Genomic DNA, 18556 nt, shown 5'->3' on the forward strand with positions numbered 1-18556 from the left:
GCTGGATGGGGCGGAGCATTCACGGAGCCACGTCCGGTGGCGGCGGGGCCGATGGCGGAGCCAACACGGGGCACGGAACCGCTGTGGCGAACCCCTCCGGGCCGCCTGGCCCCGCCGCACATTTACCGCATGGCTGAGGCGTTGGGCGCCGAGCTGCGACGTCTCTCGGGCCGCTTTGGACCTGACGCCGTGGCCGGGTTGGTGCCGCCGGTCGTTCGGTTGTTGGAGCTGCTGGAAGCGTTGGTGGCACCGGTGGGAACCGAGAGTGAGGAACCGCTGACCGAGCAGCGGGATGCGGAGGTGAGCGGGGCGATGGTGGGAGCATTATGGGGGTCGGGAGCTGTCCCCGGTGGTGCTCAGCCTTATCCCTTAGGGGAGGTGCTGACCCCGAAGTGTCTGCATGGCCCTTCCTCCTTTATCTTTGTGGTGCTGTCCCCTGGGGTTGGCTTTGAGCTGAGTTTCCCTTATTCCTTGGGGTGGCTCAGACCGAGCTGTTGCCAACCCTTAGGCCTGACCCAGCTCTCCCTGTCCCCCAGGACCTGGAGCAGCGGCTGTGGGAGGCAGAGCGTCGGGAGCGAGTCCTGCGTGGCCGCCTGACCCAGCTGGAGGAGCAGAACCAGCAGCTCCTGGGGCAGCTGGCGAAGAGCAGCCAGCACCAGGAAGGTGGGTCTGGTGAGCTCCTGTCCCCATGGCAGTGCTGCCTTCTGCAAGCCACGGGGACTCCCATAGGGCTTGGGGCTGAATATCTTTGGCATGAGTTGAGGTGACAGGAGGGTGGTGGGGATGGGCATCCCAAGGATGTCTTTGGGTCCCTGGTGCCGCTCACACCCGTTCCCCCACGCTGGGCACAGACAGCACAGTGAGGAAGGAACGAGAGGTGATGCTGCGGCTGAAGGAGGTGGTGGACAAGCAGAGGGATGAGCTTCGTGCCCAAGCACACGAGATCGTCTGCAAGAGCCGAGACACGGAGGCAGTGAGTGCCTGGGGACTCGCTTTCATGTCACCTCCCCTGGGGCTGATGTGGCTACTCGTGATCCCGCTGGGGCTGATGCTGTTCCCACACGGTGCTGATGTCCTGGGTGGTGGCCAAGCGATGCTGCTGTGCCTCACTCCCGGTTGTCGTGTCCTTTCCAGCTGCAGGAGCAGCTGCACCGCTTCATGTCCATGAACGAGGAGCTGCGGCACAAAGTGGCCGTGGTGCAGGCGCAGCTCAAGAGCGCACTGGAGAAGAAGTCAGACCTGGAGGCTGCTGTGCTGCAAACACAGAAGGAAATGAGCAGGAGGAGCAGGGCTGTCCCCGAGGCACCGCTGCCACAGCCCAGCCAGGTGAGATGGGAGACCTGGGGCTGCCAGGGGATGGTTCTGGGGGCTGCACTCACCTCATCCTTCATGCTCCCATCCCCAGGAAGGAGCAGCACCTCTGTCTGTGGAGGAACCACCAGACAGGAGCCCAGCTCAGTGCTGCTTCTCCATGGAAGAGCTGCAGCAGATCCTGCAGGAGCGGAACGAGCTGAAGACCAACCTGTTCCTGGTGCAGGAGGAGTTGGGCTATTACCAGCGGTGAGCCCTCCAAGAGCCACCTCCCTCCCATCCCTCTAACACCCCGTGGTCTACCAACCCTTGGCAGCATTTACTTGCAAAGCTCTCAGCTAACCCGTGTGCTGTCTGTTCCAGGGAGCTGCTGAATGAAGAGAGAATCCCCAGCTTCTTCCTGGATGCCATGAAGTCAACAATCAAAAAGCAGAGAAGAAAAATCAGAGCCAAGATGCTGGGGACAGCAGAGGAGTCAGCAAGTAGGTGAGTGGAGCTGCGGGCAGCAGTGGAGCCTCCTGCACACTGCCCTTGGTGCTTCCATGCACTTATGGCACCTGTGAGGGATCAGCCCTGGGCTCTGGCCTTGTCCCTGCCTCCTGCCAGAGAGCAAAGGTTCAATGCCTGTGCTGGGTGCCCTGGCACAGTGCTGTGGGGCTGGGCTGTTTGCTGATGCTTCCACATGGCTGTCACATGTCACACGCCTGCTCCATGTGTGCTGTTCTTCCTTGTATAAATATGACAGTGGGGAGGTGAGGTGGTGGGGCACGTAGTCCATGAGCTGTAGATTTGGCACTGGGGATGTTCCCTGCAAGGTGTCTTTGGGCAGTGTTGGTTCCACATCTGCTCAGCAGCAGGAGGGGAAGCAGAGCTGTATCTCACTGCCTTGCAGAGGCTTTCATAAAGGTCTCAAGAGGGTTGAGCTCTTTTGTGCCGTTCCAACCTCCTGCTGCTTGCATTGGGGTGCAGGGGGGGGTCTGTGCAGCCTGGAGTGAATCTGTGGCTGGAGCTGATGCCACATCCCAGCCCATAGTGGTCCTGGCTCTGCTGTCGGTGCTGCTTGGAGCCAGCAGGGCAGGTTTGCTCAGCCATATTCCTGGCTGGGACCTACCGGTCCAGGCTGGTTGGGGTAGAGATGGATCCTCCCCACCTACCCAAACCCTTCATGAGAGCTGTGGGAGAGGCAGAACAAGATTTTCAGGAGAGTAGGGGTTTCCCCCAGTCAGCACAGCTTGTTTTTTCCTTGTGCAGTCCTTGTTTCCTTGGTGTCCTTGTTCATCCAGAAGTCTGAGACACTGCTCCCCTTCCGCCTGCCCCAAGTGGCTCTTGCCCATTTGGGTGCCATCCTGCTGTTCTGCAGGTTTGGCTGTCCCCAACATCACCCCAGGCTGCAGCTGGTGTTAATGGCACCCCTGGGGCTGAGCTCAAGCCCTGGCATCTCTGCAGAGCTGGGGATGTCCCTTTGCAGCCCCACAGGGCAATGGCAGCAGACACAGTTGCCAGGGCTGGGTGCCTGCAGACTGCAGCGTGGGCTGTGGCTTCTGCTGCTGCAGCTGGCTGGGACAAAGCAGCTGCTGGGAGAGTGCTGGGCTTTGGAGCTGCTTTCTGAGAAGAAATCTGTGGGCTGGGAACGTGGCTGGTTCTGGGACATGAGCGAGGCTGTGGCTTTGGGAAGCAGCAGACAGTGAGGGATGGGGGAGCACAGCATTCAGCCTGAGTTTTGTTCCCACTTTGTGCTGCAGTGAGGAAGAGGAGGGTTCCTGGCTCCCGGCTCGAGGCACAGACTGCGTGGATGCTCAGCCTCCAGAATCCAAAATCAGGAGCTTGTAAGTTCCATCCCACGCTCAGATGGGGTGGAGATTTTGGGCTCATCTGTGTGCCCAATACCCACTGAGCTCAGTGCCCACCCCAGGACAGTGCTGCAGAGTGGGCGTGCTTGGATCCTGGGGCTGTGCCTTTCCTTGGGGCTGCCATAGAGCTGTGCACATGGAGGGAGGACGGGATGCAGCCGCTTCCCAGGAAGGCTCCTCTCCCCCACGCCTCCTATCTGCTCTCTCCTCAGCTTTGGGCTTTGGTATCAGGGCAGCAGCAAAGACCCCCCCGGGCCCAGCTGCTCCGGAGCCTGGGAAATCATCGACTCACTGGACACACAGCTGGAGCAGGTGGGAGAGCACAAACCGGACCAAGGCACAGCGACACTCTGACCCTGTTGGATCTGACCATGGCATCACTGGGAGCCACACAGCACAGCGTGGTGCACGGCTGGGATGCTCAGCTGGCACAGGGCAGCTCGGCACCTCTAGGCACCTTCCCCCATCTTGCCCCACATGGGTGTTTCACATCACCCCTTCCCAGCATCTCTCCGTCCCTGCAATGTGAAGATAAAGGGCTGCCTGGGTGCTGCCCTTCGTTCCCCGTGTTGGGCTGAGCACGCACTGGTGAGGGCTGGGTGGCCTTTGGGAGCACGTTTCAGATGTGGGGTGAATTGGTTTTTGTGCTGGGATTTGTTCCTGCTGCTGGAAACTGGAGAAAAAAAATCAGCAATCTTCATGTTTATGGGGCCGCAGCCACCCACATGGATCAGGTGCTTCCCAGCTCTGGGACTGGAGTCAAAAATAAACCGGGCTCTTGTTTCTCTGACAAGGTGCCCACTGCAACCTCTGCTCTGTCTTTGTGTTGGTAGGAGCCCAGCAAGTGGCTCAGTGGGCTTTGGGGGCTGTTCCCCAGCACAGCCATGGTTGTGTTATAGCCCAGTCTGGGGACAGAGGCTCTGTGTGCTCCCAATGACCCGTGATGGGAATTGGGGCCACTGGGGCACATCTATGGAGGTGCATGAGTTAAATCCCATACGGGGAAACCCCGGCTGACTGTGCTCAGGAAGGAAAAAGGTGTTTCCTGTGCATCTGCTGACACAAAGCTCCTATGGGACGTGCAGTGGGATGGAGCCAGCGGCGGCAGCAGGCCCTGGAGCCTGGCTGGTTTTAGGCCAACCCAGGGCACACTGCATTCCTGGGGGTCACCAAATTCTATCCTGGACAAGGACAGCAGGAGAAGAGGGGTTGGCTGTGCCCTGGGGTGGATGGCAGAGGAGAGATGGATGCCTTGGGGACATGAAGGACATCGGCTCAAACATCCTCAGGGGGCATTGGGGTGGACCAAGGGGCGATGCCTGGTGGGCTCTGCTCCCTGTGGGGGGGGGTTGAGCCCTGTGCCGTGCATTCCCTTGGCAGCAAAGGTCAGAAACAGACAAGGCCGTGGCATTCCCTGCCTCCTCCTTCCCTCTGCATCCCTGGCGTGGGGCTGGGACGCCTCCTCCCGCGTTTCCTCAGGAAGAAACCAAGGCTGGCGGGAGGAAGAGGCTGAGCTGCAGGAGAGGAACCCTCGGACGGACAGACAGATGGACAGACGCAGCCCTGGTGGGATGGCGAACACCCGCCTGCTGCTCTGCCTGCAGCTGTGGCTGTGGGTGCAGGGCTCTGCACAGGAGCTCGACCCCAACGGCAGGAATGTCTGCAAGGTGGGCAGGTAGGTGACGCCGCATCCCCTCTGCCTGTCCATGGGCCTTCAGGTAGGGTGGGGTGGGATCCTTCATGAGTCCTTCTGTGGGTGGAGCCCAGCGGTATATGGGTACAGGGAGCATGGTGATGTCAGGGGTACTGGGCGCCCAAATCCTTTCTCTGTCTATGGGTTGTTACCCATAGAATAGGGGGAGCATGGGGCAATTGGGGAGTGCAGGAGTGTTGGCAACACTACCACCATAAACACTGTCAGAAATGCAAAATGAAAGCGAATCCTAAATGGTGTTTGGGGCTGATGGCTGTGCTGCTTTACCACTATATCCTCTCCCATTGATCTCCATCGACTCAACACATTTGTATCAGCATTTTTAGGTACTCTCAAAGCTCTCCCAAAACACTGGGGGGACCAATTCAGGCTCTGTAGCTGCAGTGCTGGCAATATTAAGCACTGCTGCCCCAGAACCCAGCCCTGAAGCTCAGCAACGACTTAAATTTCCTTCTATTTTGCTGGCTTCCTTCCTGAGCGAGCCCCCGCAGCCTCATGGCTTCCCTATGCTTGAGGCCAAGCCCGAGGGGAGCGTTCCTCTACTCCTCTTCAGCTTCTCACTCAAAGCCCTGAAGCTGAAGGCGATGTCCCCAGCCCTGGGCACTGGCTGATGTGCCCCTCTCTGTCCTATAGCCCTGCTGGGAGCCTGGCGTGCTGCCCCGGCTGGAAGCAGGAAGGGAGGGAGTGCACGGCCGGTAAGTGATGGGCAACACATGAAAGCTTTGTCCCCTAAAATCCCCATCCCTGCATTCAGCTCCTCCGTGCTGCCCACCCTGCGGTGTTGCAGGGAGCCCTGGGTGCTCTCTGTGCCGTTGTTGGGGATGGGGGAATGGATGGGGGTGGTGGGGTGACATACCAGCCCTGCCGTCACAGCTCTGTGCGAAGGGGAGGACGCCTGCGGGCCGGATGAAGTGTGCGTGAGACCTGGGCTGTGCCGCTGCAAACCTGGCTTCTTCGGTGCAGATTGCAGCTCCCGTGAGTGCTTCACCCCTCCCAGCAGCCTGCCCTGGATGCTGAGGGCTTCCCCATCACCCCCTCACTGTTATCTCCTTCCCTCTGCAGCCTGCCCTGCTCAATACTGGGGCCACGACTGCAAGCAGCGCTGCCCGTGTCACCCCGGTGGGATTTGCGAGGCTGAGAGCGGGCGCTGCTCCTGTAACCCCGACCGATGGGGAGAGCTGTGCCAATTCCGCTGCCCCTGCGGCCCCCACGGCCGCTGTGACCCCACAACCGGCTCCTGTCGCTGTGAATCGGGCTGGTGGGGACCCGACTGCAAGAGGCAGTGCCAGTGCAACCTCGCCACCTCGCACTGCGACCCTCTCACCGGGCATTGCCATTGCAGGCCGGGCTGGTGGGGAAGGAAGTGCAGATTTAAGTGCTCTTGCAACCAGTCACCCTGCACCCAGGAAACGGGCAATTGTAAATGCAAGGCTGGTTTGTGGGGGTCTTCGTGTCAGTGGAACTGTGACTGTGTGCACGGATCCTGCAACCCTCTCAATGGGCATTGCAGCTGTGAGCCTGGTTTCCAGGGCAGGAGCTGCCAGGACCCCTGCCCAGCAGGGACATATGGGTCCCAGTGTGTGTACAGGTGAGCTGGTGACAGCAGGGACAGGGGATGGGGGGCGGTGTGGTTGCATCCATCCCTTTGGCTGAGCAGGGAGATGCATCTGGAGGTGGGGGTTAAGAGCCACGGGTGGTGTTACCCCTATGGAGCATCCTGCTAATGCTAGAGGAGAGCTCTGGCATCGTCCTAAAATCCTGGTGCCATGCCCTAGTGCAATAATACGGTGTTTAGCCCTGCTTGGCTTCTGCCCTGGGGTCGTTATAGAGCCTCAAATGACCTCAAGAATCTTCACATAAACCAGAGTGCTACTGAATACGGCTGTGGGGGGAGACGTGTTTGGGGGGGGACTCACTTTCCCTGTGTCCATGCAGCTGTGGGAACTGCAAGCACAGCCAGCCCTGCTCACCCGTGGATGGCTTCTGCCTGGCCTGCCAGCCCGGCTGGAACGGGACCCTGTGCAAGGAACGCTGCACGCCTGGCTTCCACGGCCAAGGCTGCCTCCAGCCCTGCCCTCGCTGCAGGCAAGGGGATATCTGTGATGCAGAGACCGGTTCCTGCCCACGTTGTGAGCCTGGCTGGACAGGACCCAGGTAACCCAGCAGCAGGGGCAGGATGTGGCTGTTGGTGCTGGTGCAGGGGGCCCTTTGTGACACCTCTTTCTCCCATCAGCTGTAACAGCTCCTGCCCCGCAGGGACGTTTGGTGATGGATGTCAGCTGCTGTGCCCCGACTGTGTATGGGGGAGCTGTGACCCTGTGTCGGGTGACTGCCTCTGCCAGGCCGGCTACTGGGGACCCAGGTAAAATAGGGAACAGGGCTGGGAGCTGCTGGTCCTGGGGGCATTTCCCCTCCTTCTCTGTCTCTTTCAGCTGTAACGACACCTGCCCAGAGGGCTTTTTTGGGGTGAACTGTTCGTCCCCCTGCCAGTGCTCACGAGGAACCTGCCACCCTGCGCAGGGTGACTGCATATGGAGTAAGAGCAACCCTAAATTCACTCCTCAGTTCTGAGTGAGGGTCCATAGCATCCTCAGCAGTGGTGGGGATGCTGCAGTGGATCCATCCATGGGCACATTGATCCCATCTTCCCCACACAGGTGTGGCGGACCACGCAGCTCTGGCTGCTGCCATCATCATCCCCCTCCTGCTGCTGCTGCTTTGTGTTGCCTGCTGCTGCTGTGGTGCTGGCCCTGCAGATGCCAGAGACAGGTATCAGTGCAGGTATTCCCATTCACTGCTAAACCTTTAATCCCCTTTTCACCTTCATGCCATGTCCCCACACAGGGCGGCTGTGCCAGATGACGACGTGGTGGCCAGGATGAAGCACCACGTGCAGGGTGTGCTGGCCAATATCAGTGCTATGATGCCTTGCTTCGCCCTCAACAGCTCCAAGCTTCCCAAAGTCACAGGTGAGAAAGCAGACCTGCTGCCAGCCCTGTTTTGTGGCAGGGAGCCTGCCCGGCCCCTTTACATGGCCCCCGGACTTCATCCACTTGTGTCCTCCCCAGTTTCCCACCACGATGCAGAAATCCCCTTCAACCCCAGCTTCATCGAGTCACCATCAGCTGCGTGGGCTTCAGACAGCTCCTTCTCCTCCTTTGACACGGACAACGAGGGGCCCGAGTACTCCGTCCCTCCCAGAGAAGGTGACACATGGCTCCATATCCCCTCCCTGCTGCACAGTCCCGCTCCCCTGCAGCCCTTGTTCTTCCCAAGGACACGCATTAGGCCCAGGGCCTTATTTTTATTACCTCATTTCCCCGTCCACAAGGACAAGCCAAGGCCACACTTGGCCTCATGCAATGTGATGTGCTCTGCAGCTCCATTTCTTAACGCGCTTCTGGAGGCAACACTATGGCACTGGGATCCCCATCCCTGAGTCCTAACGTGTCCCCACCATGATGCTGACACCCACCCCTTGTCCCACAGGGGTCCCACTGCTGGCAGGGGCTGAGCTGCAGGCTGGGACGTCCCCCCCCAGCGAGGCACTCCCTGACCCCACCGCCTTCAGCTCTGAGGATGTCTCCCAGCCCTTCACCATTCCCCGCACCTCCAGCATCGCCAAGGCCAAGCGACCCTCTGTCTCCTTTGCTGAGGGGACAAAATTCAGCACAGCGGAGACCCCCAGTCCTGGTCGGAAACCAAAAAGCCTGTGGGGACCATCCAAGCTGTCCCTGCAAGCAGGAGATGTGGGGACTGAGAGCCCCAGTGAGCAGGCAGGCAGTGATGGTTATGAGAGCCCCGATCCCCTCAGCAAAGGGGATGAAGGCCACCGACCATCACCTCGGGCCACGCCGGGGGGACGCCGACGGATGGTCACCAGCACCAGACATGTGGCCCAAAGGGTGGAAGCCCTGGAAGCGGCTGCAAAAAGGGGCAGCTGGGATGGGAAGAGGAAGGAACCCAACGTCACCACCATCTACATGACAGTGGGGACGGCTGGGCAGGACCCCAAAGCTGAGGGGGGTGTTGAGGGTCCGGTGCAGGCCGTGCTGAAGCGGCTGGGGAGCTTGCAGAAAGGCAGGTGGGCTGCCAAGGAGGAGCCCAAGGTGAGGAGGAGCATTGAGGGCATCCAAAAACCACCCCGCCGGGCCCTGGCACAGCGCAGGGATTCAGCAAACAGCTGTAAGCAAAGGGAGAGTGTGCTGGGGGCTCCTGGTGAGCTGTGCCCTGAGAAACAGCAACATCCTCCTGGGAAGAGACAGTCCTTCCCATTAGAATCAACTAAAAGCACCGGGGGCCAGGATGGGGCTGGTGAAGGTCTGGGTGCTGCAGAAAGGGGCAGAAGCCTTGAGCTGACCTTAAGTGTGGAAACGAAGGGTCAGACTGCCCAGGAGGAAGAGCCAAAATATGAGAACGTCAGCAGAAGTGAGGATGCACCAACCACCCCTACGACCACCTGAGCCCCCAGACCTGAGGCTGAGGCACAGGGGGACCCACAAGACCTTTTGGGTTGACCCCAGCCTGAGGAAGCTGAGATCCCCCTCCCCAGTCCAAGCTGTGAGCTGAACACATGGAGCCTTCCCCTTATCGCCCTTCCCTTGGTGCCAGGCTTCATGCAGCACCCAGCTGTGTGCAGCCCCAGCAGGTCATGGTGCTTTGGAGCTGTTTTCCACCTCCTCCATTCTATGTCCTCCACAAAAGCCGGGTGGGAAATGCCTTTTTGTGGGTGCCCTGTGCTGCTGCTGGCCTTATCCTGCATCACCACAATGCTGAGAGATGGTGAGGGTGCTGCCGGGTGCTGGAGGAGCCACAGCCCCCACGGGAGCTGGGTTTGGATGTATTTAGGTGCTACAAGTTTTGTGCACGTCTTCATGTTATTTCAAGCGGCGCAACGTGGAAATAAAACCTTACCAAAGGAGTTTGGTTTCCCAGCTGTACCCAAAACCAAAGATGTGGCTAGAAATAACCCCCCCAAGCAGGGCAGCTGTCAGCTCCTTTAGGCTTCTGTTTTATTGTTTCATCTTCTGGTTCTCAGCTCTCATTAGCGGGGATGGGGAGTGCAAGGTGGGCTGGGTGGGCACACTTTGATTTGGGTTTTGGGGTTCAGGGCAGCTGGGCAAGGAGCTGCTGTGCAGAATAGGGTCTGTTTCTTCTCCTTTTGCTTCCCATGGGAGCCTGCCTGTGGTGTGAGGCACCCAAACCCCATAGGCTCACATGGAGCAGCTTCCAGCTCTCCTCCTCTTTAGGATCTCACCAGCATCATGTGTGTGGCACCAGATATTCTGGGATGCAAACAAGACGCACAGCCCTCAGCTCTGCTCAGGCCACTCCTTGTTTTGAAGCTATTTTAAGGCAAGGAAAGACTTTATTTGCATGCAGCAATTGGATGCGTTCAGCCTGAAGTCACCACCGTGTTGGGGATGCACTCTAAGCATTGCATGCAGCAGGTTGGCCACGTCCCAGTGCAGGAAGAAGCATCCTGCTCTGAGAAATCACTGCTGCTTGCAAAGCTTGCACACTGATGTGCCCAAAGCTGAAGTGCTTTCACCCCACAGTGATGGCATGAGGAAGACAAGCAGATTTTGGCTGCAGCACGGCCCCAATGCCCCACAAAGGCTTTAACCCTGGATGTGGAGGTGTGGGACAACCAGGTTGCCACATCCCCCTTCCAGCCCTAATCACTCTGTGTCACCACGTCTCTGTGCCAGCGCTTCTTTCCTTCCCTCCCTGCTGTTTGCTCATTCCCTGGTGTATTTATAGAGGGCAGCAGATCACCCCAGAGCTCCTCTTTTCCTTCCAGAGCAGCACAGCCAAGTCTTGCCTTTCTCCCTCCCAGCACAGCTCTGTGTCCCTTCACCCTCCCAACACCTCTCATGTTTCCGAGCTCCCATGGCCTCACACCAACACCGTCACCCCTTCCACCAGCCCCGCTGGCTCTTTTTATTTGCTTTGTGCCTTTTCTCTCTATTTGCTCTGGCCTGAAGCCACCGCCCCGCAGTTACAATCCTTATTTCCCCTGCAGGGAGCTTCATTTTGCACCCCCACTGGCAGCCCCATTGACACCAATGGGTGCACATCTGTCTGTCTGGACCCCCCTGCATCCATCTGTCCTTTGGTGTCTGTCCATCCAGACCTTCAGCTTTTGCTGAGCAAATCCATAGGTGTTTTCATGCCATGAGCTCCGTTTGGATGACAGAAATCCCCCCGTGGTGGGGACGGGATCTTGGATGACAGCGGGGCCATTGAAAGGTAATAGAAGCTGGGAAGATGTCGCCATTAGTGCAGGCAGTGCTCAGGCTATGGGGCTGCTGGGATCCAGCACTGAGCCCCACAGTGCCCACTATGGGGAGCACTGATCCCTTTGGGGTGGGGATGGTTTGATCCCATTCATTCTAAGGGTGCATTTTCCTTCCTCTATTCACTTTGAGGGTCCACAAAGGGTCGGTTTTTCTTTCCCTGGTCACTTTGGGAGCCCACAGAGGGTCCATTTTCCTCCCTCCATTCACTTCGGGGGTCCACAAGGGGTTCATTTTCCTCCCCCCATTCATTCTAAGGAACCACAAAGGGCGGCTTTTCCTTCCTCCATTCATTCTGGATGTTCACTCCCGGCTTTATTCCTCATGGGGATCCCGTGGGGCTGTTTTGGAGCCCTGGTCGGTACCGGGGGAGGTTCGGGATGAACAAGGGGGGGCGGTACCGGGGGTGCACGGCCCGGCACGTGTCCCGGTGGCGGCGGAGGGTTCTGCTATTGGTGGTGGAGGCAGCCAATGAAGGACTGAGGCTGTTTGCTCCGGAGGGCGGATAAAAAACACCGGGTGGGACCGCGGCGGCGCGCACAGCGGTGGGAGCGGGGCTGGGGGTAAGAGGGGTACGATGGGGAGGGGGGGAGTCGTTTATTTTACCCTTTATGTCTATTCCTTGCTTCCTTTTGGTTTTGTTATTTGCGTTTCCCTTTTTTATTCTTCCCGTTTTTTTATTTTTCGTTTATTTCTTTATTTTTTTTTCTCTTGGGGGTGAGATAAGGAGGGGATGCGCGGAGGGGGCTTAAGGAGAGCGCGTCCTATAGGAGGGGTTGCACGGTGGGAGTGTTCTAGGGGGGGGTTGCATAGGGGAGAGAATCGCTGTGCAATGGGGTTGGGGGCAGAGGGGTGTGATGCGATGGGGTTTGGGGGTGGGGAGGGCAGGGTGAGGTGCTCTTCGATATAGGGAAGGGGGGTGATGGGGGATTGGTGGGGGGAGTGGCGTTCTGTGGGGTGGATGCATTGGGAAAGGGATGTATGGGGTTTGTGCTGTGGGGGCAGCGTGTGCCGGAGGAGAGAGGAGAGGGTTGGTGGGGAAATGGGGAGTGGGGAGGTTGTAGAGAGGGTTGTGTGTATGATGGACTGGGGGGTGGTGGATGAGCGGCCGCATGGGGTGAGGATGAGGAAGAGGAGGCGTGGAGGAAGCACGTTGTGGGCCTGCGCGCTGGGGGGTGGGTGTGTGTGGGGGGAGCTGCTGCTGGGGGGCTCTGCAGGGTGGCCTTGTTCTCCTGCTGCCTTATGCTGGGGCCTCAGCCCCGTGGAAAGCCTTGGGAAACCATTCTGAGCTGCAATGTGCAGCTCGCTGATTTCCCCATAGTGCCTTATCAGGGCATGCTCTGAGCTGGGGGAGAAAAAAAACACAGCTTGTCTAAAATGGCCACTTGCTGTATGATCTCAGTGCTCAGCTTCTTGGGGCTCTCTGCAGTTCCCGTGGTTACTCAGAGCTGCTCCCCCATCTGCTCTTGGCTGCAGGGACTGGGACAGGTGGGGCCGGAGCTGTTAATCCCCAGCATCTGCGGGGCAGCCTGGGGATGCCAATGTGCTGAGATGGAACAGCACGTGCCACTGTCCTGACCCAGTGTGCCCAGCCATCTGCACAGCTCCCATGGGGCAGGATGCATCCCGCTGTGCTGATTAGCAACAAGGGCTCCTTGCCCATCCCTCTGTGCTGTAAACACATGTAGGAGCCATGCTCACAGCCACCTCCCAGCACTGAGCTGTGCTCCTGACCCAAAGCAGAGCTGCTGTACAGCTGCAGCCCTCACTCTGGCACACAGTTCCTAACTGCCCTATAAGTGGATGCAATATGCTTGTGCTGTGCTTTAATACCTGTTGCTCAGGAGGTGGAATGGAGCTCTGCAACGTGGCTCTGGCACACTGAGGGGCTGCTTCAAGGGCACCCATGCTCCATCTGCCTTCCTGGTCACCCAACACGTCACTACCTGCAGTTTTGCTCTTTATACCCAAATGCTTTTTGTTCATTCCTTGCTTTTCAGTGGAGAGATTTCCTTAAGACAGTGTATGCTCTGTTTGTCAGCTCACCATCATTGCTCTGCTCCCTACAGGTTGAGGCTCGGGACGAGGCTGCACTTCTTACGCAGCCATGGCACCCACACTTGCTACCGCTCACCGCCGGCGCTGGTGGATGGCATTCACAGCCATCATTGAGAATCTGCTCTTCTCAGCTGTCCTGCTGGGCTGGGGGTCCCTGCTCATCATGCTGAAGGCAGAAGGGTTTTATTCCTACCTGTGCCATGAATCAGGTAAGGGTGCTGTGAGGAGCTGGTGCTTGAGGGGCTTAGTTGAGTGGGGTGTGCTTGGGTTGGTGGCTGAGCCAGATCTTTCCAACCTTAATTATTCCATAAGAAATGGCTGCTGGGGTTTGCTTGTGCTGTTCCCTGCTTTAGAGTGCTGAGGGTTGTTTAGAGGTTTGAGCCCTTGGTCGGTTTTGGGATGGAGAGATATAGGATGTGTGCTCCTCTCCAAACTGGTTGGCATCGTTGTGGTGGTGCCATGCGGCTGTTTGCTGCTGCTTTGCGGTGTGAATGGAAAAAGTGCTTTTCTGGAAAATCTCTTCCACTTGGCCACGGGTTCTCCATCTGCATGGACACCTGGTTGACCTCTACAGAGAAAGGCCAATGGAACATTGAGGGGTTCTGGAGGATGATGGCTATTAAGGAGGGTCTGTGTGTGCTGAGAAGGGAATGGAAGAGCAAAGGGGAGGCAGGGGCTGCATCCAGACATAAGTGATAGTGGATGGGATGAGGAGGCTGTGCCAGGAGCTGGCTGCATGGGATGGAGGAGGAAGCAGCAAAAGGAAGGAGCTGGAAAACAAGTGTGTGGACCCAGAGTCCATAGTAGGTAATGGCTGAGAACTCCAAGCCACAAATGGCTGAGGGTAGGTGGGCTGATACTTAGTTTCTCCCCTTGCTCACAGTGTTTCCTGTTCACCAGCTGCTTGTGAGGGTTGTTTCATTGTGTGTCTGCGGTTGCAGAGCCTGGGGAGCCGCACCTGACCAGCACAAACAGCGCTGGTTGTAGCTCAGGGTCTGTTTGCCTTCCTGCCAGCTGTGCTCATGGTGATGCCTTTACATCTCCATAGCACACAAGGGAGAACCTGCTGTCCCAGGCCTCTGTGTTTCCACTAAGCCTCAGTGACTGCCACAGACCTGTGTGAAAGATCCCATTAGACCCAGGTAGAGGTTATGTGCCACCAAGACAAAGCACAGAAGAGCTGATAAGCAAATGCTGACAGTTGCTTTCTGCTCTGTGCCTGGAGATGGGAGCCATGCTTTGCTTTGGTTGCATTCAGTTTGCCCACTTCTCCCACATCACTGAGGTTTGCCTTGGTCTCTCCCCGCTGATTGCAGGCTGTGGTCTGTCTGTGTGCACACATGTTGGGCTGGAATTGTGCCCTGGGGGCAATGGCTTCTCCCAGGTGCCAGACTGTGCCCTGGGGTGGGACAGCTTGCTCCTTAGGAGGAATTCGGGTATTCAGGCTTTTCCATTGTCCCTAAATACTTGCGTCCTCAAATGTCCTCCGAGGCAATAGGCATGGAGGACCAGTTCTGCCAGCTTACCCTTGCTTACTCATTTTTCCTTTATTTGTCTTTGTCCCCGCTGCCCTAATCTCAGGGATTAGGTAGAGAGGAGCCAGAGCTCGCAGCACTGGGGACACACACCCTTGATGCAGCCCTAAGCGGTTGCAGGGCTCTTGGCACACAGCTGAGTTTGACCCCTGCTGGGTTTAGGGCGGCTGGAGACGTTTCCTTTCTCAGCATAACCCAATGACTCGTGCAGCCCTTGGCTGGCAGATTGGTGGAAAGAAAGAAATTGTAACTAGTAGCCTTTGGGCACTTGTTGTTCCTAATGCTGCTGTGTGCATGTGTTGCAAAACAGAGGGGGGAAAAGACTTTTCCTAATGAGCCAAAGGTTCTTGGCAGAGCTTTGTGTTTGTCAGCAAAAGCTCTGAGCTTTGTGGTATCTTCCAGCAAAGGAGAAAACCAGACCTTGTCCTTCCTGCAGTCTCCTCTCTGCAGGTAGCAGCAGCTGCCCAGGAAGGGGCTGCTGTTCATGAAGGTCCCATGGCCTCCCCATTGAGATTCCCCTTTCTCCACCTGCCCTCAGCTTCCAGTTCTAGGCTATGTTCATCCAGCCCACAAACACAGCATGTCCGTTCTGTTGTGTGAGAGTGGAGGTGGACATCCACAAAGCTAACACTGAAGTAGCAACTATTTTTAAAGCAGTTGTGCAATAGGGTTTGAGTGGAGGGCTCTACCCGTTCCGGCCGGCAGATCTGACCACATTGAAAGGTATGCTTGAAATTTGCTGACAAGGAGTCTGGTGGTGGCACTTTGTTCCCATTTGCATTTTACTACACTACTACTTGGCCTTTAACCAGCTGAAGCAAATGCTGATTCTGCTCTCTTTATCGGGATTTGGGCTTTATCAGCTGTTGGGAACTTGATCCGTTCAGGGACTTGCAGTGCCGGGATGTGGACTGGGAGGCTCAAGTCTTAGGCATCTCTGGAGCACGTTAAAAAGAAGACTGAACTTGATAACTTGTTCACAAAGAGCAGTGATAAGGAGCCAGTTGGAAGGGGACCTCTAAAACGGGGCTGTGGAAAGCCAAAGAGACAAGAGATAAGCTAATTCACTCATCACAGGTCAACAACACATCTTAACGCAGGCAAGGGCAGAGGGTGCTGAGCTTAGCTCTTGGCTTTGAGCTGTAGCCGCAGGGTCTGTGGTAGGAGCTTGGGATCTGAAGTGGAAGATGTGGCCTGAATCATAGAACCATGGGATGGTTGGGTTGGAAGGGACATCAAAGATCATTGAGCTTAATTCCTTCTGCTGTAGGCTGGGCTCCCTCCCAAGCTCAGGCTGCCCAGGTTTCATCCAGCCTGGTCTTGTGCACCTCCAGAGATGGGACACCCACAGTTCCTATGGGCAGGAAAAAGAGTTTCATACAGCTGTGTTTGTCCCATTCAAGCTGGTGAGATGTGATGAGTGCTTGTGGAAAGGCTGCGTGTGCGACCCTGTAAACAGGAAAAGCGTGAGCGTGGTAGATGTTTGAGCTCTACAGGAAACACGCCGTGCTGAGCTGCAGCTGCTGCCTGTGTCAGCGTGGGGTGAGAACTGCTGTGCAGTGAGGCCACGGCCAGGGAGCAGATGGGGGTTAAATAACCCAGCACTGTGTGAGGTTGGGAGTTCAGTAGGTGCCTGGAGAGGTCCTGGAGGTGAAATCAGAGGGAAACCCAACTCAATGGTGTTTGCAGCGGTGTAAAGCAAGAACATCTCCTCCCAGTTCCCAGAACTATGACACCATCCTAAAAAAGAGAAAACATGTTCTTATGTGGGCAGGCAGCAGATCGGCTGTTTGCACATGCTTTTTTGCTTTGACTTTTTTTAACCAGTGCTCTCAGACTTTGCTCCTGTTGGTTTGTTTTTCTTTTCCCCTTTCTTGTTGGGGTTTTTTTTTGGAGGGTTTTTTTGCTCTTTGTCAAGAAAGAGGAAGGTGAGGCCCCGTGGGCTGCATGCTCTGGTTGTTACTGAGTTGGCTGGTGCTGCCTCGCTCTCTGATCTAAGCTATGAGATGAAAGGGATCCTTGGTGCTGCTGTGAGATGGCAGCAGCCCCTGGAACAGCCAGGCTCATTCCTACAGGCTCAGAGAGGTCGGCAAAGAGCGGTTAATAATTGACCCTCTCCTGGAACCGACAGCTCTTAATTTGGGAGGAAGGATGGCTTTAAATGTTGCAGCCTGAACAAATCCCAGCGATGAGCTTGACATAAATGATTACCAAGGCAGCCTTCCTCTCACCTAAGCTCTGCCACGCTTTAAATAGCAACTCCAACTACTAATTGGGCAGCTGAAGTCCTGCTGCTTGCAGGGGGGGGGGCTGTAAAAGCAGGCACTTTGTTCTTGTAATTGCTGATAAAGGCTCGCAGCGTCTTGTTCGCTGGTCAGAAAGCAGTGACCATGCATGGCCTGAGCCTCTGTGCTGCTGTGCTCAGTGTCAGTTTGCATGGCACACAGGTGGGCTTTCATGCACGCCCCTCCAAAAATGCCCTATTTACGGTGTCAGCTCCAAGAGGACGAGAAGGTGCCAAGGGCTGCTTGAGTCATTTCTATTACGCCTCGTTGGATCTTCTCTTGTTGCTCAGGGGCTGCTGCTGTTTTCACAAACAATTTGTATTTCCACATCGCCCGGCCCCTCCTTGGAGCTGGCAGTGAGCTGCTGTAAACAAGGTGCTGGGTGCCCTGTTCCATCCTGCTGCAGCACTGCCTCTGTCCCTTGCTGTTCCTTGGGGTCACGTTGTGATTGTGTCCATCGATATGTTAACATTAGTGCATTTGCTCCAGCTCTGAGCGTTTCTGCTCTGAGGTCCCTTTAGGTTTGAGGGTTGGTGACACATGCTGCTGTAAGGTCACTGCACTGCTTGCGTCTCTCCACCCTCCTTCCAGACTCTGCAGAGTGCTGACACAGGGAAATCGCTGCAGTTTTGTCACTCTTCCCTTCTCTCCCCCCTCCCCCCTTCCTTGTTTGTCTGAGTTCAGCCTCTTGCCCACTTCTGCTTGTTATGAACTTGCAGAGAGCTTGAGAGAATGGGATGCTGTGGGTGAAGCCCCTGGCCCACAGGGATATTGCCAGGCAGTGAGTGGTGCTCAGGGTCCTGAGCCCAGAGTGGGGCTGATGAAAGGATTTAGGGGCCTCATTTGTCACTTTGCATATCCATAGCTAGAAGAGCAAGAGAAGAATGGATTAATTATCCATCAGGAGCAAATGGCAAAGGGAAGGAACAGTGACTGCTTATCACAAACAGGTTGAGATCACCATATTGCAGCAAAATGAATGGGAATGCCTTGCAGAGGGCTGGGAGGGGGCAGGGGAAGGTTTGACATCAGCCTGCAAGGCTGTGACGCCTGCAGGGTGGTTTGTTTGCCATTGACACAGAGCCGGGAGGGTTGTTTGGGCAAGCAGGGTGCAAATGGCAGCTGGGAGAAGCAGGGTGAAACCAGTCAATGCTGTGGTTCCAGGGCTGGGCAGATGGAGTGGTGTGATCCATGGGGACATGGGGTGGCATGAGGGGATGCTGAGCACACTGAGCAGAAAGCATTTAGGCACTGGGATGTGAGAGATTCCTGCTAATTAACTGCAGCTGGTTGGGAATATCTGGCTTTGCTTCACTCATGTAGGTGTCTCCTCTCTTAATCTTCCTTGAGTATTGAACTTTGTCAGATCAATTATTAAATATGGAGGAGTGCTTTCTGTCACTGGTTTGCTGCAGCAGTATATGGGAGAAAAAAAAAGAAGGCAAGTGCTTTGTCATCCCAGCAAAGGTTACAGAAACGTCAGATAAGCGCAGGGGGAAGGAGG

General features: G+C 56.6%; 3 protein-coding genes across 6 annotated transcripts in view; all 3 read left to right on the top strand.

The window, feature by feature from the left end:
• Positions 1 to 29: 29 nt before the first annotated feature.
• RILP (Rab interacting lysosomal protein) lies at positions 30 to 3972 on the top strand. Of its 2 annotated transcripts, XM_015880819.3 has the most exons (8): positions 30 to 300; positions 537 to 663; positions 852 to 973; positions 1135 to 1326; positions 1406 to 1560; positions 1675 to 1797; positions 3054 to 3137; positions 3374 to 3972. In XM_015880819.3, the coding sequence occupies exons 1-8, from the start codon at positions 52 to 54 to the stop codon at positions 3513 to 3515; spliced, it is 1194 nt and encodes a 397-aa protein (XP_015736305.2). In that variant the 5' UTR covers positions 30 to 51; the 3' UTR covers positions 3516 to 3972. The 2 variants fall into 2 exon arrangements, with proteins under 2 accessions (XP_015736305.2, XP_085378398.1); XM_085522272.1 differs by lacking the exon at positions 852 to 973.
• Positions 3973 to 4714: 742 nt separating this feature from the next.
• Positions 4715 to 9796, top strand: SCARF1 (scavenger receptor class F member 1). Of its 2 annotated transcripts, XM_015880817.3 has the most exons (11): positions 4715 to 4836; positions 5509 to 5570; positions 5749 to 5850; positions 5938 to 6463; positions 6811 to 7029; positions 7109 to 7237; positions 7308 to 7411; positions 7533 to 7644; positions 7720 to 7844; positions 7944 to 8081; positions 8365 to 9796. In XM_015880817.3, the coding sequence occupies exons 1-11, from the start codon at positions 4733 to 4735 to the stop codon at positions 9336 to 9338; spliced, it is 2595 nt and encodes an 864-aa protein (XP_015736303.2). In that variant the 5' UTR covers positions 4715 to 4732; the 3' UTR covers positions 9339 to 9796. The 2 variants fall into 2 exon arrangements, with proteins under 2 accessions (XP_015736303.2, XP_015736304.2); XM_015880818.3 differs by lacking the exons at positions 7308 to 7411; positions 7533 to 7644.
• A 1913-nt stretch (positions 9797 to 11709) lies between these two features.
• Positions 11710 to 18556, top strand: part of SLC43A2 (solute carrier family 43 member 2) — a 28584-nt gene continuing 21737 nt past the window's right edge. For both annotated transcript variants that reach the window (XM_015880870.2, XM_015880869.3), the window contains exons 1-2: positions 11710 to 11737; positions 13244 to 13441. Coding sequence is in view for 1 of the 2 variants with exons in the window: in XM_015880869.3 (XP_015736355.1) it covers positions 13282 to 13441 (160 nt within the window). In the remaining variant the exon portion in view is untranslated. The remainder of the gene's footprint in view (positions 11738 to 13243; positions 13442 to 18556) is intronic.

The sequence above is a fragment of the Coturnix japonica genome, chromosome 22 (assembly GCF_054131305.1).
Source record: "Coturnix japonica strain WE chromosome 22, WE-NBRP24, whole genome shotgun sequence".
Classification (NCBI taxonomy): Eukaryota; Metazoa; Chordata; class Aves; order Galliformes; family Phasianidae; genus Coturnix; species Coturnix japonica.